The sequence below is a fragment of the Heptranchias perlo genome, chromosome 9, assembly GCF_035084215.1.
Source record: "Heptranchias perlo isolate sHepPer1 chromosome 9, sHepPer1.hap1, whole genome shotgun sequence".
Classification (NCBI taxonomy): Eukaryota; Metazoa; Chordata; class Chondrichthyes; order Hexanchiformes; family Hexanchidae; genus Heptranchias; species Heptranchias perlo.
In genome coordinates this window covers 53143371-53168091 of record NC_090333.1, presented here as the reverse complement: position 1 = coordinate 53168091, position 24721 = coordinate 53143371, and the positions used below count along the sequence as shown (strand labels likewise).

The 24721-nt window shown below is 41.4% G+C and overlaps 1 protein-coding gene across 3 annotated transcripts in view; it reads right to left on the bottom strand.

The window, feature by feature from the left end:
- kifap3a (kinesin-associated protein 3a) overlaps positions 1–24721 on the bottom strand; it is a 181056-nt gene that overhangs the window by 96954 nt on the left and 59381 nt on the right. For all 3 annotated transcript variants that reach the window (XM_067990449.1, XM_067990448.1, XM_067990447.1), the window contains exons 10-11: positions 24536–24698; positions 5310–5410 (exon numbers count right to left, since the gene is read on the bottom strand). In XM_067990449.1, the coding sequence (XP_067846550.1) occupies positions 5310–5410; positions 24536–24698 (264 nt within the window). The remainder of the gene's footprint in view (positions 1–5309; positions 5411–24535; positions 24699–24721) is intronic.

Here is a 24721-nt window from a genome sequence, read left to right as displayed (position 1 = left end):
AGAGTGAGGCATGATGAAGCACGGCTGTGAAGCCCTCCATTGTCAAACAGCCTGGCAATACTCACTGCCTGAGCTCATACATGAAAAACTGTGCAAGATATTGGAGCACTGCCAGTGCCAGAAGAGTCACAACCCAACACAGGTCAGTGCCTTAAGGAGAGAAGAGAATTAGGAAAACAGGATGGGGAATAATTAAGAAAGTAGCACACTCATTTTCTTTAAAAAGAGAAAAACACAAAAAAAAGGCAATGCAAATTAATTTTAAAATTCTTTCTGGTAATAAAGTAGATTGAGTAATTTAATATACCTTAATTCACGGTATTTTCCAAACAAATTGTTTTTGATGTAGAAGTTCGATGATTGCCTGATCACCTGCTTTGTAATATATGTCAGTACCTACATCAAGTGGTGGGTACTGTTACTTCAATCTACAACGGAGGTCAAATATGATAGTGCACTATTTATACTTCAATAATTGCTGCAAATCAGCTGCAAATTCAAGTCTGCAGCTGAAGTGTAAATATGACTTCAAAACTTTACTGATTATTCAGATATTATTAACAGCAGCCTAGTCACTACACTAACAGTAAATTATAGCCCAAGCAAAGTATGCCTTGTTTAAATGTGCTTATTGTCACCAGTCACTGATTTAACAGGAAGGTATTTAGATGTTGAATCTATAGTGAAGAAGTAGTGGTATTCCTTCAGACAATTCCCATATTGAGTATCAGATACCACAGTCCCGGGCTGAAATCACTGTGTCTAGACTCTCTGGCACCTGACTTCACTTATTTACCAGCAACCAGAGGCCTACTCTGCACTCCCCACATCCACACACCTTCCCCTCCAACATCTTTGAATGATTACAGCAGAAAACTTGCTTTCCTCCAGAATCGCTATCCTGGCCAATGACTCCTGAGCTCACTGTTTGATCTGATCAACCAGCTTATGAACTTCGGCAGATAATGACTTCAAAGAGCAAAGGGCGATGTAAGAGAGGACCTTTACCAACATTCCATTAGTGGGAGAGAAAGGAGAGATCAAAGGGGACCATCAAAACAATGGTTTTATAAAGTCTGGAAAGCCACAGTAGCAGCTTGGCAAAACTGGTTTTAAATTGCATCATAACATCACTATAAAAGCATCTATTTTGATTGATTCTGATAAATAAACAAATGCCTGTAATTCTGTGGATCCCTTGCAATCAGAGTTAAGAGGACTTTCTTTGGCAATTTCTGGAGCTTTGATTCCCCTTATGCACACTATAATCGACAACACCAACTACCTTGTTTCTCCTTTACACCAAATACAAATGATGTATACGTAAACACATTCACTTATGCTAGAACTAATGATATTTGGTTGAAAATAAATTCTTAACACTAATTAATATTCCTGCCAGGATTAATAAAAGGTTAGCTGTAGCACTGCTCATGAGTCAGTTAATAAAGCATGTAACTGAGAAAAAGAACAGAAGGATCCAAATTTGATTTCCTATCTGTGCTAGGTCAGCTGACAGGGACTGGTTGGGCCAAACGGTCTGTTTCTGCATTGAAACTTCTTTCGTATAAGTTAGCTGATAACAGGTGGAGTGGCCGTGGTGTCCTACCATCAGCTTCAGTCCCTCTGAGCTAGAGAGGAAAAATCACTCCCGATTGCTATCTAGTGAATTCCCCAAGTAAATGTGCACGTCCTTGCGTTAGGTGAGGACAGGATTGGGCTCGGCTGTGACTGCTTCTCCCTCTCCCACAGCCAATACCCTGCGAACACTCACTGTCTGGACTCAAAAGACAAATTGCTTCTCGCGTGATGTAAGTAAGCGTAAAAGGAGTCTTTTAACACATATTACCGTAAGGGGTAAAGGGGGTCTTTTAACATATATATTAAAGCTTAAGACTGTGGGATGAGGATGAATAGGTTAAAATGTTTAATTAAGTTAAAGAGGCTAATCGAGGCAGGAGCCTTGAGACAGCAATGAATTTAGTACAGCTACCTCAAGACAATGAACAACAATCGAGGCAGCAGCCTTGAGACAGCAGTGAATTTAGTACAGCTACCTCAAGACAATGAACAACAATCAAGGCAGCAGTCTTGAGACAGTAACAAATTTAGTATGGCTGCCTCGAGATAAGGAACAAAGGGATATCAGTTGCTGCGGTCAGTTGAATTTGAGAAGCTGGGCAAACAACTTACATCCTGGCCAGCCACAAATGAGGCAGTGCAAGACGGTGGGCACTAGCCCACGTGAAGGGCTGCATGTACACACCGGGAAACCGGGTATAAAGATAGCCCCGTCCGCGATCAGAATCACAGTCGGGAGAGATCTAAGCCACTCAACATCGAGGGACCAATGCTGCCTTAGGGCTAACCTCGTGTGGCGGGAGGGACGCGGAGCCTGGCTGTCCAGTCGATCACTAAAGTCATCTGGATGGGTAGTATAATGCCTGATTGACTGTTAATTACTGTTTGCATGATTATAAACAGTATAGTGTAATATGATTATGTGCTTTGCTCTCAATAAAAATTCTGTATACTGGACTTTACCAATATAATCTTGAGTCAAATTATTGGGCAATGATTGAGTCCTTGGAGTCTTAGTGGGGTATTTAATTACTAGTGATCACCAGCGTACATCTGAGGGTCTCAGATCTTAGAGTGAGGTATAGAGGATAACCAACAGTGTTGGAATGTACCCCAGCATCTTCAGGAGAGGACAAGAGAAATTGGGAAATTCAAATTGCAAGAAAAAAGGTGCGGTCACTTCATTCCTTTTACAACTATCCAGGACTTCACTGTACATCTCTCTGCAAGGATTAAATATAAAATTAATCGAAATTTATTTTAAACCACTAATCAAAATTTATAAACTTGTGATATTAATAATTGTTTCAATCGGACTGGTCCTTTAACAGCACAAACGGCTGTCACACTTCTGGGTAAACCTGTTTGTTTTTAAGTGTTAGTTTTACTACTAACAGTGAATTCTGCATCGCCCTGGAAGATTTAGGCCCAAATCCCAATTAATGTTAATAATATGCATGACTGGACACAACGGAATACAGATTTTGCAGCACTGCTCATGTTGCAGTGGTCACCCTGAACAGTGAAATGTAAAACCTGTATGATAGTGTCCTCTCGTGATCTTCGCACTCACTTGTGAAAAAGTTGGGGGGGTGGTCTTATTACTATCAAAAAGGTGTATGCTGGATTTCTCAGGATTCTTGAAGAAGTTATATGCGTTATTTTAAAAATGCAAATTTAAAAGAATACTAGGGATTTTTTAAAAATTCATTCATGGGATGTGGGCATCGCGGGCAAGGCCAGCATTTATTGCCCATCCCTAATTGCCCTTGAGAAGTTGGTGGTGAGCCGCCTTCTTGAACCGCTGCAGTCAGTGTGGTGAAGGTTCTCCCACAGAGCTGTTAGGTAGGGAGTTCCAGGATTTTGACCCAGCGACGACGAAGGAACGGCAATATATTTTCAAGTCAGGGTGATGTGTGACTTGGAGGGGAACTTGCAGGTGGTGTTGTTCCCATGTGCCTGCTGCCCTTGTCCTTGTCCTTCTCGGTGGTAGAGGTCGAGGGTTTGGGAGGTGCTGTCGAAGAAGCCTTGGTGAATTGCTGCAGAGCATTTTGTAGATGGTACACACTGCAGCCACCGTTAATACATATCTCCTCCCCTCCACCACAATGACTGTAAAGAAACTTTTTCTGGTAAGAAATTAGCCTGGTAGAGAGCAGTGCCCGAAGATGAACACACCGCCCAAGTCACCTGAGCCAGTCTTTTCCAGCAGGGAGGTCCAACAAAGTGGGTCCCCAAAAGGTTGCTTTCTCATTGTGGAAAATTAAGAATTCCCCCCATGAATAAGAGAAATTTTGAGTTATTTTTAAAATGCTCACTGAGGCACTTAAATATTTACTGGCAGATCAATCATGAGGGAGCCCAAAGTGATGGTGGAGATGTTTCTGCAATAATACTAAGTCACCTGAAGCTTTCTTCAGGTGGAAAGCTGGAAAGAAATTGATGAGGCCACAGCTGCCTATTTAGAATTACATCGCTAGAAATAACAATTGCACAGATTTGTTCACTTTTCCTAGTTTATCACATAGAAAAAAAAGCAGAAAAATGCATGGTTGGAAACGATATACTCAAGTCCTCAGCTAGTTTTGGGGCAGATGCACACACAATCTAAAAAGGGCCAAAGACACACCATAAAAATATGACTTTCCATTAAATTTTCTAACATTTCTGCAAGCTATTCCCCCCCCCCCCAAACTGGTTTCCTCAACAAAAACTGCTGGAAATATACAGCAAGTTAGTATGCGCCTGTAAAGAGAAAGAACAAGTTAATGTTTCAGGTGTATACCCTACGCCAGAACTGAAAAGTAAATGATAAATTGGCATTCAAGTAAAGTTAAGAAAAAGGAAAAGTAGGGTAACAACAGTATACTCCAGAGAGGGAGTTAACAGTTACACGGCCTACAAAGTGCTTAATTTTTTTTTATTCGTTCATGGGATGTGGGCATCGCTGGCGAGGCCGGCATTTATTATGTGAAAATGAAGAAAACTGAAAAAAAAACCTGCAAATGCAGAGGTCTGAAATGAACATAGAAAATGCTGACAACACAGAGTGGGTCCAGCAGTACCGAAAAGAAAAGAAATGAGCGCAGACCCAGCCGCCAACATGGTGCTCTGATGAACAGTCTACGCCCTAACATTTACCTGCCTCCCTTCCTCCCAGATGCTGACTGATCTGCCCCACATCACCAGCACCCTCTATTGTAAAGAAAACAGAGGATATAACTAAGGTCTGAAGTTAATAAAGTCAATGTCCAGACCAATGCGCTCCAGAGCGTCCAGGCAAAAGATAAGATACTGCTCCTGAACCTTGTGTAGGTGGCTAAAGCTAGAGGGGAAGTTAAAGTGGTGAGCCACAGGGAGCTCCGGTCACACTTCCGGACAGAACTGAGGTGTTCAGCAAATTAGTAACTTAACCCACATGTTTCACATCGTTCACCTGACGAAGGGGGAAGCCTCCGAAAGCTTGTGAATTTAAAATAAAATTGCTGGACTATAACTTGGTGTTGTAAAATTGTTTACACATGTTAGGTAAGAGTGCACCATAAACAGCAAGTAGATCTGGAAGAAATCCACATAAATCACTCTCACATAAAGTATGAATATATCTACCTATAGCCACATTTTCTAAATGATCCAGATGTATATTTTGGTAGTGACATTATCCATTTTCCTGCAGAGAAAGTGCCAAATTAAAGACTCATTTAGTTGGTTATGCAGATATTTTTTACCTGTGGGATGCAATCAGTGTAGGCAAACATGGATTTGAAGCGGTCATCCATAGTGACATGGTACAGAATACACATCACTATTTGTCTATGGTTTTCAGTTCCTGAAATAGAAAAGATAATGTCACCCACATCAAAATCTCAGACTTTTTCCTTTTCCGAACACTTTTCAAGATAAGCATAGTAAAAGAATTTGAAAAATTATTTTCTAAAACTGTTCATTGTAAATGGTGTGTTTTTAACCAAACTTTGATTCCTGTTTACTTATGTTACTCATAGTATTGAAATACTGCATTCAGTTCTGGGCACCCCAGAAGGATTTCATGGCTGACATTTGGTTGATGAGTGGCGACATCCTCGTTAAAAGATTATATCTGGGTATAATCACTGCACTTCAAATTTAACCTGTAATATATTAAGATGAATGATGCAGTCTTTGTCAGTGTTTGCGTAATGTAAATGGGAATGTTGTACCCCAGTAGTCGCATCTGGAGTACTGCGTTCAATTCAAGGCACCACATCTCAGGAAGGGTATACTGGCCTTGGAGAGGGTGCAGCAGAGAATTACTAGAATGATACCAGGCTAAAAGGGTTAAATTATGACGACAGGTTGCATAAACTTGGCTTATATTCCCTTGAGTAAAGAAGATCAAGGGGTGATCTAATTGAGGTGTTTAAGATGATTAAAGAATTTGATAGGGTAGATAGACTCCTCCTCTGATGGAGGAGTTCAGAACAAAGGGGTATAACCTAAAAATTAGAGCTAGGACGTTCAGGGGTGATGTCAGAAAGCACTTCTACACTCTAAGGGTAGTGGAAATCTGGAACGCTCTTCTCCCAAAAAGCTGTTGCGGTTAGGTCAATTGAAAATTTCAAAACTGAGATTGATGGATTTTTTGTTAGGTAAGGGTATTAAGGATTACAGAACCAAGGCTGGTAAATGGAATTAAGAGACAGAGCAGCCATGATCTAACTGAATGGTGGAACAGGCTTGAGGGGCTAAATGGCCTACTCCTGTTCCAATGTTCTCATTAATAATCTCCGGAAGCCATCCTACAACTCATCCGCTTCATCCTGGATCACAATGTCTTCACCTTCGATAACCAGTTCTTTACCCAAACACACGGAACAGCCATGGGGACCAAATTCGCACCCCAATACGCCAACATTTTCATGCACAAGTTCGAGCAGGACTTCTTCACTGCACAGGACCTCCAACCAACACTATACACCAGATACATCGACGACATTTTCTTTCTATGGACCCACGGCAAGGAATCACTAAAGAGACTACACGATAGCATCAACAAGTTCCATCCCACCATCAAGCTCACCATGGACTACTCCTCAGAATCAGTTTCTTTCTTGGACACACGAATCTCCATCAAAGACGGGCACCTCAGCACCTCACTCTACCGCAAGCCCACGGACAACCTCACGATGCTCCACTTTTCCAGCTTCCACCCTAACCACGTCAAAGAGGCCATCTCCTATGGACAGGCCCTGCGAATACACAGGGTCTGCTCAGACGAGGAGGAACGCGATGGACACCTACAGACGCTGAAAGACGCCCTAGTAAGAACGGGATATGACGCTCGACTCATCGATCGACAGTTCCGACGGGCCACAGCAAAAAATCGCATAGACCTCCTCAGGAGACCAACACGGGACGCAACCAACAGAGTACCCTTTGTCGTCCAGTACTTCCCCGGAGCGGAGAAACTACGCCATGTTCTCCGCAGCCTTCAACATGTCATCAATGAGGACAAACACCTCGCTATGGCCATCCCCACACCTCCACTACTCGCCTTTAAACAGCCACCCAACCTCAAACAGACCATCGTTCGCAGCAAATTACCTAGCTTTCAAGAGAACAGCGTCCACGACACCACACAACCCTGCCACGGTAACCTCTGCAAGACATGCCAGATCATCGACACAGATACCACCATCACACGAGAGGACACCACCCACCAGGTGCATGGTTCATACTCCTGTGACTCGGCCAACGTTGTCTACCTCATACGTTGCAGGAAAGGATGCCCCAGAGCATGGTACATTGGCGAGACCATGCAGACGCTGCGACAACGGATGAACGGACACCGCGCAACAATCGCCAAACAGGAGGGTTCCCTCCCAGTCGGGGAACACTTCAGCAGTCATGGACATTCATCCACCGACCTTCGGGTAAGCGTACTCCAAGGCGGCCTTCGAGACACACGACAACGCAAAATCGTCGAGCAGAAATTGATAGCCAAGTTCCGCACCCATGAGGACGGCCTCAACCGGGATCTTGGGTTCATGTCACGCTACACGTTACCCCACCAGCGAACAAATGTTATCTGTTTTTAATATAATGGGTCATTTGCTGGCTTTCTCTGCCTTCCGGATGTTTCTGCCTCTCTCTGTTTTTTTTTCCTGTTTGTTTTTTTGTTGAATGTGTATTCGGGGGTTCTGCAGGTGACACCTCTCTGTCTGAACACGGTGATTGCCTTGGCAACGGGCAGTTGCAGGGGCAGTCTGTAAACACCATGTATTGTTCTGTGAAGTATAAATGCGTAGGCTTCAAGGAGCTCCTGAACATTTACCTGACGAAGGAGGAAGCCTCCGAAAGCTTGTGAATTTAAAATAAAATTGCTGGACTATAACTTGGTGTTGTAAAATTGTTTACAATTGTCAACCCCAGTCCATCACCGGCATCTCCACCTCATTAATAAATGTATGTATACGACCCTTCATTAGGGAATGTCTGTTTGCTTGTTTTTCTAGTTCCTTTTGTAGCCTTTATAAGTTACATTACCAAATTCAACACTTTTCCTCTGAAATTGTACTATGGGTTAGTAACATGGGAGTAAATTACTTGCAATTTCAGATTTACGGGATCTCTGCTTACATAGTCATTTTGTTTTATAAATAATAGCTATATTAAATCATAATATGCTAACATTTGGTCATATTTAAAACTTTCAAGACATTAGTTTTTTCCCTCCAAAAGAACTCAGGTGCTGCTTCCTAAAATGATACACTGCACAAAAATATATTAGTACCTTACTGATCACTAAAGTGGGTACAGAAGATATGTAGCAACTATTTATACACAATGTAATGTTGAGTGCATCACCCTTTGGAACTTCTTGTTTCAAAATGGCATCAAAAATTTACTCATTTCAATTCGCCCTCAAATCATTAGCAAGCCACCTTTTCCTAAAGATAAACCAAGCTGGAATGCATTTCATATTATGACACATAGCGAGCAGCGACATTTCGTACAAATACATTGTGTTTGATGATAAATATCAGTTATGATTTCAAACCCAAAGAATTGAAACAAGGGAACAGTGGAAAAAAGTTTTCTATTGACAATAGAAAAGTGCAGAATGTATGAAACAAGCAGGATATTCATCAAACTCATCACGCACTTCCCGTTACAGCAGCTTTCCCTGGTCCCAGCTAAAATGCTATTATAATCTTGCAGTTGAACTCAAACGTTGATGAAGAGCTGATAAGAAATACACCACCCAGGTAAAATTTCAGTTTGTAGGTTAGGGCCAGGGGCTTCGCATTGCTCATAAACATAACAGGTGCTGTAGTGCAGGAGTGTTAATACAATGGGCCAGATTTTCCTGTGAGCAGCCATCGGACAGCACCCGCCGTTCATTTGACTTGCACTTGTCCATAGACTTTCCATGGGCTTTTTCACAGCAAGTTCCTCTCATCGGGCACTCAATCCAATGCGGCACCCTCTACAGGGCATCTGGGACATGTGTGAATAGGGCAAGCAACTGTGTATCCCATAACCAATTAGATTGAAGCATGTTAATAAGCCACTCAGAGACTGAACCAGAAAATGTATATTAGAATAGTGAATTCAATGTCAAATCAGGTACAGAAAGTGAAATAAAGAGAGGGTAAGAGATATTAAATTAAGAGTCAGACATAAAAGAGACAGAAAGAAAATGTTCAAAACATTTTTTTTTAAATGTTAGTTATTTTTAAAATCCAACAATTACAATCTGAAGGAATGAGACTCCATACTTGTAAAGATTAATTTTCAGTGCTAGAAAAGTTGCTTGGCAGTCATTAAGACTTACTACGCCATTAACAAGGTGCTTAGACTTAAAATGACTTGACGTATCTTTTTTCGGTGAGATTAATTCATATCCAGTGGAGGAACTTCACGCCATTCCATTTATTTGAATGGACAGCCAGCCATCGAGATGTCATTCTCACGCAGATTACAGGGGAGCAAGGCATCTGGTACAGCAACTTCCGGATTTCCAAGTTTAACTGCACGTGTGGTCACCGGATGTTGCTCTACCATTTGCACAGAAATAACAATGAGCCCGTTATTTTCACAGGAAAGCCTTTTTGATTATTTTCTGTACCTGTCCATGACATTGTAATGACCTATGTACATGGACACCTAAGTCTCTTTGGACCTCCAGTGTTTCAAGCTTTTCACCATTTAGAAAGTACTCTGATCTGTCCTTTTTAGGTCCAAAGTGAATGACCTCACACTTGCCTTCATTGAAATCCATTTGCCACAGTTTTGCCCATTCATTTAATCTATTAATATCTCTAATTTTATGCTTCCACCTACACTGCTTACAATGCTGCCTATCTTTGTGTTATCAACAAACTTGGATATATGGCTCTCTATCCCATCATCTAAGTCGTTAATAAATACAGTAAATAGTTGAGGCCCCAACACAGATCCCTGTGGGACACCACTTGTCACATCCTGCCAATTTGAGTACCAGCCCATTATCCCTAATCTGTCTCCTGCCGCTCAGCCAATTTCCTAACCAGGTCATTAATTTGCCCTCAATTCCATAAGCTCCAACTTTAGCTAACAGTCTCTTATGAGGGACTTTATCAAATGCCTTCTGGAAGTCCATATAAACAGCATCCTTAAACATTCTTCCGTCCACTACTTTAGTCACCTCTTCAAAAAATTCAATCAAGTTGGTCAGGCATGACCTACCCTTAACAAATCTATGCTGGCTCTCTCTGATCAGCTGAAAATTTTCAAGGTATTAAGTCACTCTTTCCTTCATTATAGACTCTAGTAATTTCCTGACAACAGATGTTAGGCTGACTGGTCTATCATTCCCTGGTTTCCCTCTCTCACCGTTCATAAATAGTGGAGTGACATGTGCAATTTTCCAATCTAAAGGAATGGTTCCTGAATCGAGAGAATTTTGGAAGATTATAGTTAGGGCACCTGCAATGTTCTCACCTACTTCCTTTAAAACCCTGGCATGGAAACCATCTGGTACTGGAGACCTGTCATTCTTTAATGCCATTATGTTCTTCACTACTGTTAATTTGTTTATGTTAATTATGGTGAGTCCCCGTCCCTGATTCAAAATTAGTTTCCGTGGGGTATCCGGCATGCTATCCTCTTCCTCCACTGTAAATACTGACACAAAGTAATTAGTTAACATGTCCACCATTTCCTTATTTTCATTTACAACATTACCATTAACAGTTTTTAAGTACCCACATTGCTCTTGACCACCCTCTTTTTCCAATTCTTCTTGGCAAGTGAAGTGTTAATTTAACCAATCATAAATGTTACACTAGCCAAATGCTGAGCAAATTTTCAATACTTTTTGCAGCATTGACTCAGACACAATTAAGTGGAAATACCGCTAAAATGCTGCAACAGCAACACCTTGTGAACTTTCCACGTTGCCTTCAAAACAGCATCAAAATGTAATATTGGGTCTCACGTCAGCACCACACCACTTTCTGTTAAGACAAGCGTAATCCATAACTGGATTTCATCTTGCACCTCGATAAATTTGCTACCATGGCTACAGATTGTATTCCTGTATTCCACAGAAAATGGATAAAGCTGAAGAATTCCCAATAAGAATCCAAAAGCTGCTCCGTTCGCCTAGAAATTAAGCAAATTGTCATTGTAAGACAGATAACTGTAGATTTAAATCACTCTGATTATTAATACAGTGCATGTTACAGTGTGCTATTTACATCTGTAAATGCTGGTCTTATATTATTCACATAACGACTTGATTTTATATAGCACCTTTAAAGTTGGAAAATGTCCCATGGTGCTTCATTGGAGCATAATCAGACTAAAATTGACATCAAGCCCAAGGAGGAGATATTAGGATGGGTGACTGAAAGCTTGGTTAAAGAGGTAGGTTTTAAGGAGGGTCTTAAAGGAGGAGAGAGAGATGGAGAGAAGATGAGCTTTGAGGAAGGAATTCCAGAGCTTAGGGCCTATACGACTGAAGACACAGCCTTCAAAGATGGGACAAAGGGAGTGGGGGATTGCACAAGAGGCCAAAGTTGGAGGAACACAGAGTTCTTGGAGGGTTGTAGGGTTGGAGGAGGCCACAGAGATAGGAAGGGATGAGACCATGGAGGGATTTGAACATGAGGATGAGAATTTTAAAATCAGGTTGTTGATGGACCACGAGCCAATGTAGGTCAGCGAGCACAGGGGTGATAGGTAAGCTGGACTTTGTGCGAGTTAGGATGATAGCAGCAGCAGAGTTTGAATCAGCTCAAGTTTATGGAGGGTGGAAGATGGGAGGGCAGCTAGGAGTGCATTGGAATAGTCTGGAGGTAACAAAATCATGGATGAGGGTTTCAGCAGCAGATGGGCTGAGGCAGCTGAGATATTACAGAGGTGGAAATAAGTGATCTATGTGATGGAGAGGTTATAGGGTCAGAAGCTTAGCTTAGGGTCAAATATAGGATGCCAAGATTGCAAACAGTCTGGTTCAGCCTGAGACAGAGGCCAGGGAGGGGGTCGGAATCGGAGGGAACAGAGTTTGCGGCAGAGGCCAAAGACAATGGTTTTGGCCTTCCCAATGTTAGTTTGGAAGAAATTGTGGCTCATCCAGTACTGGATGTCAGACAAGCAACCTGACAGCTCAGAGACAGTGGAGGTGTTGAGAGAGGTGGTGGTGAGGTAGAACTTGGTGTTGTCAGAGTACATGTGGAACTTGACTGTGTTTTCGGATGATGTTGCTGAGGGACAGCATGTAGATGAGAAATAGGAGGAGGCCAAGGATAGATCCTTGGGGGACTCCAGAGGTAACAGTGCAGAGGCAGGAAGAGAAGCTATTGGAGGTGATTCTCTGGCTACAACTTTATAGATAAGAGTCGAATCAGGCAAGGGCAGCCCCACTCAGCTGGTCATCGAAGGCGCGGCATTGGAGGAGGATGATGTGGTCCACCGTGTTAAAGGCTGTAGTGAGGTTGAGAAGAATGAGGAGGGATGGTGCGCCTTGATCACAGAGGATGACATTTGTGGCTTTGATTAGGGCCATTTCAGTGCTGTGGCAAGGGCAGAAACCCGATTGGAGAGATTGGGGTTGCGAGAAATACATATCCCCAAATATGTTTGTCATTTGAATTGTATGAATGCAAAAATAAATATATCATCTTGGTATAGATTCTGTTCGGTGCAAATTCATTTTTTATTGCAGGAAATTGTTTGAATTGTATATCTTTAAGATTAGTTCATGTGAAGTCATTTTCCTCTGTGAAGCTGCTGAATTCAAATGAGGATCCACCACTACAAAAAAAAACTAGGCGAGACCAAATTTAAGCTCCTTAAATCCTAAGACCATTTGTGCATCTTAAAAATAGACTTGTGGATTTCCTTTATGCATAACTAAACTTTCCAAATTAAAAATCATTAACAGTTTAATTGTTTGATTGCTGTTCTAAACAGAAGAGATACAGATTTCCATTCTCTGCATTCTTACAAACGGATATTGAAGATTCCATGTGTATTATAAGGGACTCCATAACTCCATGCACTCATTGACAGCTCATGAACTTAGGAAGGAAGAATAATTCTCTTTGTCCTGTCAATTTACTTTATTCTGGTCCTCATTTAACACTACATAAGCCCAACATTTTGTACTTAATTTCAGTACCAGGTATCAAAATAGCCAGATTTAAAACTAATGAAACACGTTTGATTTCTGCAATCCACTAATTGAATACGAGAAAGCGTAACTTTACATTGAGACTCATAGATGGTGAGGAGATTTATGTGCCGACGGGGTCACTTTTCAAAAAGAGCAGTCTGTCTGCTGAATAAGCCCTCTTATCCATACACCTCATTTAAAGTTTGCCTGTCTTTCACTTAGTAAAAACAAGTTTTAATCAATCCAGAAATAAAACACAATCTTTTAAACACTCAAAACCAATGTTTTTGTTCATTTCAAGGCTTGCTGCTTTTCAATACACCTAAAACAAACGTACAGCTATGTGGCTGAATGACTATAATGCTCCTTAAGTGTTTTTTTTAAAAGAAAAGGGAAATCTTTTTTAAAATATTAACATCAATTGTTACCATGCAGCAGCTGATCACCCAATATAAGCTGCTGTGTAATTATCAAGATGTGGCACTCAAACTGCATGTTTCAACTTCAGCTCCGGTCAAAATCCTCACCAATTGCTTCAGTGAAGGTAATGAGCATGAGGTGGAGTTGGATGAAAAGATTGAACACCCAAATGTTAGGTTTTATTACCTTAGTCTTGGAAACTACAAAAACAGTGGAAATCTGTTACATTCCATTTTTAACCTGAGAAAAATTTTAAAGGATTTTTTCTACAAATAAATTAAATGTAAGGCCACATATCTGAAGCATTTCTTTAAACAATTAGTATTCCAATAAAAAGTTCACTAAAAAGGGTGCACAGTAAGCATTTTCCTGTACTTGGGATTTTTGCACACATCCAAAATGTTTTCTTATTAATTCTGGAATGTATAATGTGTTATCACATTTTAAGTATTTTTGTTCTTTATTCATTCTCGGGATGTGGACGTCGCTGGCAAGACCAGCATATATTGCCCATTCCTAGTGGCCTGTCACCACCTTCTTGAATTGCTGCAGTCCATGTGGTGAAGCTGCTCCCACAATGCTGTTAGGTATGGAGTTCCAAAATTTTGACCCAGTGGTAATGAAGGAATTGCAATATGGGTCCAAGTTGGGATGGTGTGTGGCTAGGAGGGGAAGCTGCAGGTGATAGTGTTCCCATGCACCTGCTGCCCTTGTCCTTCTAGGTATTGACGGTCGCAGGTTTGGGAGGTGCTGCCGAAAAAGCCTTGGCAAGTTGCAGCAGAGCATCCTTGAGATAGTAAGCACTGCAGCCACTGTACGCCGGTGGTGAAGGGGTGGATTTTTAGGTTGGTGGATGAGGTGTTGATCATGCAGATTGCTTTGTCCTGGATGGTGTGCAGCTTTGACTGTTCTTGCAGTTTCACCCATCCAAGCAAGTGGAGAGTATTCCATCACTTCTGACTTGTGCGTTGTAGGTAATGGAGGGGATTTGGGAAGTCAGGAGGTGAGTCACTCGCCATGGAATACCCAGCCTCTGAGCTGCTCTGGTAGCCATGGCATTTATGTGACTGATCCAGTTGAGTTTCTGGTGATGGTGACCCCCAGGATGTTGATGGTTGGAGACTCAGTGATGTTAATGCCACTGAATGTCAAGGGAAGGTGGTTAGGCTCTCTATTATTGGAGATGGCCATTTCCTGGCACTTGTGTGGCATGAATGTTATCAGCCCAAACCTGAATGTTGTCCAGGTCTTGCTACAGGCGGACATGGACTGCTTCATCGTCTGAGGAATTGTGAATGGAGCTAAATACAGTGCATTCATCAGCAAACAGCCCCACTTTTGATCTTGTGATGGAGGGAAGGTCATTGATGAAGCAGCTAAAAATAGTTGGGCCTAGGATGCTGCCCTGAAGCGATGTCCCGGGGCTGAGATAACAACCACAACTATCCAGCTTTGAGCTAGGTATGACTAGCCACTGGAGAGTGTACTTCGACACTAATAGCACATTTGTATCACAGAACTCCTTCTACAATACTACATCAGGAAAACTGTGCTATAACAATCATCCCACTTATACTGGAAGGTGACACAGCAGCTGTAACATAAAACAACTGCAAAATTACTTGTAACTTAGTTTCTGCTCTCCAAACCTTCTCCAGTTGCTCAAAAGGTTTATATAAGCAAGTAAATGCAAAATCACTTTGCTGGCCTGTATGGACAGGCTGGGCCTACACAGCTGCCTTCAATCACAACATGAGAGTTGTCACCGGACAGCGGGGTTTCCAGAGGTGAAAACATCTTCAATTTACTGAGCTGTTGTGAATCAGAGCTCGGTCAAGTAAACACACTACAAAATGGTACCTCCAAAGCTGCAGTTGTACCGCTACTGTCACATTCATGCAAAGTAATTTTGGGTGTGCATGAAGCACTTTAACTCAGCAGCTAGATTCCAACCCAACTCCCAAGCACACTAAAACCAAGCAGCGAGACATATCTGCCAGTAAACTGTTTCGACTTTACTGCGGGTGCAGTATAACTAGTCCAGTATAAAGCAAAGATTAAAAAATGCTTACATCATCTACTGGATCCGAGCACTGTATGAACATAGCATTGAGTCTTTTTAATATAATGAGAATCCAGACACTTGCGCCCACACTCCCCTAACTTTTAAAAAAAAGGCACTGTGGAACTGAGCTCTACTATGCAGGGCTCTCTCCTCACAGCAGAGTGCCAGTCACAGTATAACTCCAATCTTGCCAGTTGAACTTCGCACTCTAGTTACCAGTGTCAGACCAGTAGCATAATATAACTGGAGCCTAAGTGAGGAAAAAGCAACAAGTGGATAAAGGTGACTGGGAGAGGAGCCATAATCACGTATTTCCTTGCTTTCTGGAAATGCATTTAAAAAATGTGCATACATTGATTTTTGTGGTTTTTTAAAAAAAGATAAAATAAATTTTGGGCTAAGATACAGCAAGGTAACATTAAAATAACATTTATTTCAAAAGTTACAGAGCACTGCATCTTCAAATAAATACTTAATAAAGTAATTTACTAATGGGTCAGGGGATCCAATCCAATTCAGATACACTAACTATACCGGGTAGTTGATATTGAAAAGATTGTATGAAATGGACTTGAATTGATTGAGTGAATCATTGGAGACGAGATACTCCGGTTTACTGGGTTTCATGAGTGATGCACACTTCACATTTAACAACCTATTTGTAAACTATATACTCTTTAAGAAGTCTGCACTACAGAGACAGAAACTCGGGCAATATTTGCACATGATCTATTAAAACCATGTGTGCCCAGTCCAACACCAGGAGAAAAAAAAAGCATCTCCACTTAATTGAGAAAACAGGAGGAAGCATAAATTTTACTGCCATCAATAACTTCAAGCAATCCCGATACAACTTTACTGCACCCCCACCGGCTGTGGCAGATGGTTTTAGTTAGGGTTTTTGCCACATCTGACCCCTGCTATTACCTCACTTCAATTGTAGGAAAAATGTATGATTGTTTATAAGCTGAATAGTAAAAGATTGGCCCTAAAAATAACAAGCAATGGTCTATTAAAACTAAAGAAGAACTACAGTAGCAATAAGGGCCTCTTTTATAGTAATCTGCAAGATTAATTGTCCCCCTAAGTCTGGTGAGGTAGTTAAGTTGAATGCATACATTTTGGCAGCACTTATGTAAACTAAAGTAGACAGGCAAAGGGTATCGCACAAACAGAATCATAACGCAAACAACGTTAACTCTTAGGGGATAGTGATGGTGATCCAAAACAGGGCAAGATCATAGCTTCACATTTTTAGATAAAAGAAGAGTTTTGAAAAAAAAAACTAACCCAATTTATTCCTCCATCACCGTCTTCCTAAGACTTCCCTTTAATTGGAAGGATAGGATGACCTGTGTTTGGTATGAGTATCATTAATATCATTCCTTAACAGGGGTCAGGTAGGCACCTCTCACTCCACTACTTACAGAAACTCCTATTTGAGAACCAGTGAATCTTACTTATAGATGGAATGCAAATTTAAAAGAAATTTGAGGTGAGCTTCAAAACCAAGGCACCTCAATGCTACATTAACTGTACAGTGTTACTACCAAAGGCAGCTACAATTTCACTGTAAAGTAAATGGCAGCCCATTGTCTGAGATCATCTAAAAAGGTGTTTCTCACCTGTGCCTTAAGGGACAGCAGGTCACCCATCAGCAAGCTGATGCTAGGAGGAAAGGTTGCTAGCTTTTCTGGCTGCAGGTGGGCTGAGCCGAAACATACAAGCAATGTCACTTTAGAACCTCTGGCCTTTACGGGCATTCCCCAGGAGCTAGGGAAGGTTCATTAGCTAGAAAACAAAGTTACGAACTAGGACTTTTAAATAACTGCACATGCGCAATACAAGAGGTAGATTGCATATCATTGGTACTTTCTCAAAGAAGCATTTAAGTCATTACACCAGTCCAATACTGAGGATATTCTCAATAACATTCAGCATTCAAAAGAATGAGTTTCATATTTTTTTATATAAAACTTAACCAGACAGAAAATACTGCTTTATGGAAAAGAAATTTTGTAACTATACATGAAGCAGGCAACTCTCATGTCAGTGACAACAGTTTCCATCCTACCAAGAATGAGCTGTGTAAAGAACACCTAAATTATGCCCTGGCAACGTGAACTGGTGATTCAAATTGATAATGGACTGTGTACATACTCCAGGTCAATAAATTGTAATTTTGCTGCCATCTAAATCTGAAGTTAAAAAGCCCCGATTTAAGTAATGACAGTTAAATATAGTAGATTTCCTGAATAAAATGCATAGCATTAGAAAGGCTTGTGAAACAAATTGAGGTGGAAAGGGGAAAAAAACACAAAGCAATGAGAAACACAGATGAAATGCAATAAGCAAGACTGGCTCTAAGGTAGGGGGTAATGAAATCTCTTTTTGTTTGAGGTTTTTCAGTGAAAATAGGACCTCCACTCGTCAGATACTTCAGCATTTTATTATGACAAGTTTCCACGTAAAAGTAACACTAGGAAATGGGGGAGAGGAACAGGGGAAAATGTTTCCTACTGTCTTATGTGAAGTTTGCTCACATTGCACAGACACCTAGTACTTAATAAATCATACAAACCTCATTTAAGTCAGGGCGGTGCTCAGCACCTACATTAAAGACTGCGGGTTTGAAGTTGGAGTGAGAATTTTTCACACAAACCCCACAGGAGTAAAGAAAAAGCTGAGACAGTTTTACAGGAATGCTGCAAAAATGGTTGACAAGCAGGTAATAATAAATGAGGAAAAGCAGGAACCAATTAGGTGTAAATATATCAATTAATTGCGTGGAAATCAGAATAGCTTAAAATATTAACTCATCAAGACAGGAAGACAGATTGTTAGGTCATTATGTTGGTTGAATTTATGATTCGCTGTAATTTAGAGATAAATTTAGATTCAACAAATTCAGAACCCATAAACCGAATTGCAGTTTTGCAGATAGTAATGTTCCAATTATACAGTACCACAGCACAGTATCTGGAAAAATGCTACAAACAAGCAGCTGTCCAATTGCACCTGTCAGGTCAGGAAGAGTGACGGTTTGTGCCTCTGTACTTAAATGTTCTGCTCACTGGTTACATTTTTGAAGTTAAAGAAGAGCTGGTGAGTGAGATGGCTCTTTTCTCAGAATTAGCAAATTTAGAAAGCAGCAGCCCAATAAAGTACCCAGGAACTTGTTAAACTTCATCTTTTTAGGTGGTCTCATTACAGACACCAAACTGTGGAACTTAAAAAATCAGCAGAGTGGTAATATACATTCACGTCAGGTGAAGCATAAAAGATCATGCAGCAATGCCACCAAATATATACTGTAACTGGGTATAATACAGAAATAAAAATAAATGCTGGAAATCCACAGCAAGTCAGATCAGCATGCGAGAGAGGATAAAATCATCAGATGCTTTTTCTTTCAGCTGCTGGCCAACTTGCTGTGAATTTTAAAAATATTTTCTGTTCCTAATTCAAATTTCCAGTATTCACAATGTTTCTTTTTTATCTCTGGGCTCAATGCAGCACAGTTTTGTAATCTAGAATTTAAGGTAACAGAATGCTGTGATGTAAAAGATGCAACAATTGAGATGTGTAGCACAGTGCCATCCAATCATAGGAGGATGATTGGAGTTCAGAAGAATGAGATGTGATTTGTCTAACTTTCCCCCTCCCCATGTTTATAGGCACAAAGGCATTACGTCATTGAAAACAGGACTGCAGAGCTGGGTCCAACACTGTTCTTTCACTCTGTGACTTGGGTTCAGGTCCATTGAGATGAATGGGATCTTTCAGACTGTTAATGGGCATAAGTCTGAGCATCTCAAGAACAACATCCATTTACACAGCACCTTTGACTTAGAAAAATATACCAAGGTGCTTCACAGAGGAGGAAAAGAGCCTATCTTGAGCCTCTATGGGACAGGTCAAAAAAAGCATGGTCAAAGATGTCAGTTTTGAGAAGACAGGAAGAGAGGGATTTCCAGAGATAGCTAAAGGTTCTGCCACCAATAGTGGAGTGGAGGAAGGAGGGGATATGGGGCAGAGAATGAGAGGTTAGAGAAAGGAATGTAAGCTTGGGGAAGGTTGAAGAGGTAGGGAAGAGCAAGGCTATGGATGGATTTGTAGATGAGCATGAGGATCTTAAATTCGACATTCGAGGGGGCTAATAGGTGAATGGCTTAGTGTGTGACAGGATGGGTGGTGGTATTTTGACTGATTTTCATTTATGGAGCATGGAGGTTGGGAGACTGGCAAGGTGGACATTGGAAAAATCATGCTTCACGTGACAGCGATATGGAATGAGTTTCCACAGCAGTAGGCGTGATGGAGAAGATATACGGTTTAAGGCACAGCTCGGTCAAACAAAATGGCAAAGTTGCATAAGACCTGGTTCAGCTTGAGCAACCAGAAAGGGGAACAGAGTTGGTGGCAAGGGTGTAAGAGTTTTTGCTGGGGGCTGAAAATTATGACTTCAGTCTTCCTGATGTTCAAATGGGGGAAATTCTCTCTCATTCACAACTTAATATAAGATAGGCAGCCATGGGGTCAAGAGAAGTGGTGGACATCTGAAAGAGAAAGATAGGAGGCTCGAATGAAGGGTCCCACCAGAATGTTAACCTAATATTGAGTACCAACTGTTTTTTTTTCAGATGCTGACTTGCCTGCCATTATTAAGTACAAACGGAGATAGAGCAGGAGAAACTACTGTCAAATCCGATCAGATGTGTTTTCCCATTATATACTTAAGGCATGCAAAAGCAGAGTATTGTTGCTGCAGATTTAATCTGATCCCTTCCAATGATTTCTTAAAGTATCAACATTCCAATTCAAAACTCTCTCTAAATCACAGAGGCACCACTAGCACAGGGGGATGGCACCACAGTTTAAACATCACTCGCAAAATAAAATTGTAGCCATTTAGACCCATCAGTAATGGCTGTGATCATGCCAATTAGAGGGTTTGGTTACGGACTGGAAAAAAATTCCTCTGCCCTGAAATGAGCTAAAGAGGGGTTAGTGGCTCTTGTATTACGAACAGATTAACTGTAATAAATGAGTCATTGTTTTCTAACTCGAGGCCCAATTAGTCATCTTCACAACGTTACTTTTTACAACCGAATGTCAAGTCAGCAAACTGGAAGACTTGTGACAAAAATATAGCTTGAACCTGTGCTGAGCTAAAACTATTTGTCACAGCTACCACTTAGCTACCCATATGTCTGGAAATGTTCACAATGCTGTCGCCGGGAAGGTTATAATTTTAGCTTTATTTTGTGTGCCAAAACCTATACTGGTATTAATAGCTGGGCTCGTGGTTATGATGCACTCATCAGCCTACCAATTAACATATTACGCAAGTAGCAGCAGCTGGTCTTGAGCAATTGAGGTAATAGCCACAGGAATGAAACAGTGGTGCAAAAATATTGCCCACTAGAGGTCACTGTTGAATCTTTTTCGGAAACTGGTCAACAGCAGTCCTTGGGGCCGACATTCGTCTGCCCACCACCCCGTTTTACAATGTGAACAGGGCGATCACGGGACAAAAATCAGGGGGAAAAAATACTCGAGTTTCCACCAGAGGCCCACCTATTGTGATTTTTGAGCAGGATTCGGTTTCGGTGACCAACAGTTCCAATGGAAGCAGGCAGAGACCAAATAAATATATAAAAATAAGGGTCCTTTTATGTGATTAGGACCTGGACTCCATTTTCGTGAGTCACCACTGCCACTTCCTAAACCCGCCCACAAATCATGGGCAGTACAGGGTGGGAAACGACCAGTTCCAGTGCTATTTAAAGGGGCACTCACCTGCTACAATTTAACTCGCTGTAAAGATGTCTTTCTTTGGCAGACATCTTGCTTGTATTTTTCAGTCATGTTTGGGTGCAGAATCAATTTTTTTTTTGCTTGTAGTCGCTTGACAACCTTCATGAAGGTTAAGAGGGTACTGGCAACACATTTTCTGAAAATGGGGATCAATTCTGACTGGAGCAGCAGCAATGGGGTGGAAAGACCACATGGAGCTGCAGCTGCAGGGAGAAAACAGAGGAGAGCTCACATCCTTACCCGCCCAACAGGGTGTACAGGTCCAGAGTTTTAATATTTGCACTTCTCAGAGTAGTCATGCATATGGAGGCTGTGGCAGACCTGTGTCACCTCCTGCAATTAGACCTGCAACCCATTGTAGGTGGCACTGCATTGCCTGTTGCCACTAAGGTTACTACGGCCCTCGACTTCTTTGCGTCTGGCTCCTTCTGGGCTGCAACAGGGGTCATTAGCAACATCAATAAAAAGAGAATTTTTAAATGCAAGGTGAGACCCCTGAGAGGAGAAGATTGCCAATTAGTAGATGATCAAAAAACAGGATTTTCCTCGAGATGAGGGAGGAAATTGCAGAAGCCCGAGAAATTATATTTCAGGATTCCATTGAGTGTGGATCTGTGCCGGAGGACTGGAGAGTGGCCAATGTAGCACACATTTTTAAAAAGGTAGACGGAGCTAATCAGGATAATTACAGGCCAGTTAGCTTAACATGTGTGGTAGGGAAAATTATAAAGTCCTTAATTAAGGACAAAATTATCAGGTATCTAGATAAAGAGCAAATAGTTAGGAGCAGCCAGCACGGATTTCAAAAGGGATGATCATGCTTGACAAACCACATAGAATTCTTTGAGGAGTTAACTGACATGGTAGATAAAAGAAATGCAATGCATGTAGTATACACAGACTCTAGGAAAGCCTTTGACATGGTATTTACTACACAGGCAATTACTAGAGAAGATTAAGTGGTATAGAATTAGGGGCAGAATACCAAGCTGGTTGGAAGGGAGAAAAGAGAGAGTTAAAGGCAGTTTTTCCAGAGTGGTTGCAAGTGGATAGTGGTGTTACACAAGGTTCAGTTCTGGAGCCACTTCTGTTCACTGTGTCTATCAATGATTTGGATATAGGCCAAGAGGGAGTGATTTCAAAATTTGCAGATGACACCAAAATAGAAAGCCAAAGGAAGCTGCAAAGAGATATTGATAAGATAGGCATATGAGCTAAAAAGTGGCAGGTGAAATTCAATGTTCGTGTCAGGTGATACACTTTGGCAAACAAAAACAGCAGTAATTATACTATACATGAAAGTTAGTTCGGTGTTGTGGAAGAGCAGAGGAATTTGGTGGTATGAGTTCACTGGACATTGAAGGCAGCGCCTCAGGTTGATAAAGTTGCAAAAAAGCTAATGGAATTCTAGGTTTTATCACAAGAGGTATAGAATATAAAAGCCAAGAGGTAATGATGAACCGATATAAAATCTTAAAAAGACCTCAGTTAGAGTACTGTGTGCAGTATCGGGCTCCACACTGTACGAAGGATATTGTAGCATTAAAGCACATACAACACAGATTCATTAGGATGCTGCCTGGTTTGATGGAACACAAATATGAAGACCGACTTCAAAAACTGGGTCCTTTTTTTGCTAGAAGAACAAAGATGACGGGGGCATTATGATGGAATTGTTTAAAATTATGAAAGGATGGGGCAGGATAGATAGAAACAGAATGTTTCAAGTAATTGAGAGGTTGAGGACTAGACGCCATTGATGCAAGATTAAATGCAAGAGACTCAGACAGCAACCAGGAGAAGCTTCTTTGCACAGAGAGTTGTGAGGCTGTGGGATTCAATTCCAGGGTTCGTGGTTGAGGCAGAAACTATATCAACATTCAAGATTAAATTGGATGGATGGATGAAGGAAAAGGACTTGAAAGGGAACAGGGCAGGTAAGCATAAGAACTATTTGTTCCCATGGAAGATAAACATAGACATGGATTTGGCCTGTACATAACTTCCATGTATTCCTATGCATCAGGCAGCCTGCAGTTTATGCTTGGATTAAGTCGGTCACTGATATTGGCTTGTATTCCTTTGAGTATAGAAGATTGAAGGGTGATCTGATCGAGGTGTTTAAAATGTTAAAAGGATTTGATAGGATAGATAAATTATTTCCTCTGGTGGGGGAATCAAGAACAAGGGGGCATAATCTTAACATTGGAGCTAGGCCATTCAGGAGCAAAATCAAGAAGCAGTTTTTCACAAAAACATTAGTAGAAATCTGAAAATCTCTCTTCCAAAAGGCTGTGGATGCTAGGACAATTGGAGCTTTCAAGACTGAGATAGATGGATTTTTGTTAGATAAGGGTATCGAGGAATAAGGAGCATAGGCAGGAAAATGGCGTTGAGGTGCAGATCAGTCATGATCTCACTGATTAGCGGAGCAGGCTCGAGGGGCTGAATGGCCTACTCTAATGTTCCTATATCATGTTTACCAAAACAAACAATTTAGTCATGTTCCCCATGGACAACCAGAAACAGCAGAATAAGGCTATGGAGTTTGCGCAGATTGCAGGCTTCCTCAAGCAAATGCATCATTGACTGCACAATTGTCACCACGAGGGCTCCTGCAGACTGGCCCTCTGCCTTCATGAAACGCAAAGATTTGCATTCCATTAATGCTCAACTGGTGTGTGATCACCAGCAGCGCATCATGCAAGTCTGTGCCCACTTTCCTAGCAGTTGCAATGACACTTTCATCTTACGCCAATCCTCCATCCCACCAATCTATGCCCCTGCACAGCAAGGGAGAGGTTGGCTGATTGGAGACAACAGCCATCCCTGCACGCTTGAATCATGACTCGTCTCAGAAACCCATGCTCGCTGGTATTTATTACTGAATTATGTTAGTGGAGTTATAAGCTTTGACATTCACTTGTTCAGCATACTATATAGCGGAGGGAATTTTGAAATAAGAAATTAAGAAACTACAGTCTGCTGGTTGTAATTAAAACAATTACCTATCAGGGCAGTCAATTTTGGGAGCAGCCCCACTTGGACCATTTTGTTCCGAAGCCCAGTGTCGAAGGACAGGTTTAGCAACAAGCGCAGGGTAATATTCAGGAGATCCTCATGTTCACAGGGCACCAGCTTGGACAGCTTCTCAATGATGTTCAACTCCACCTGCAGTTTAACAGAACATAATA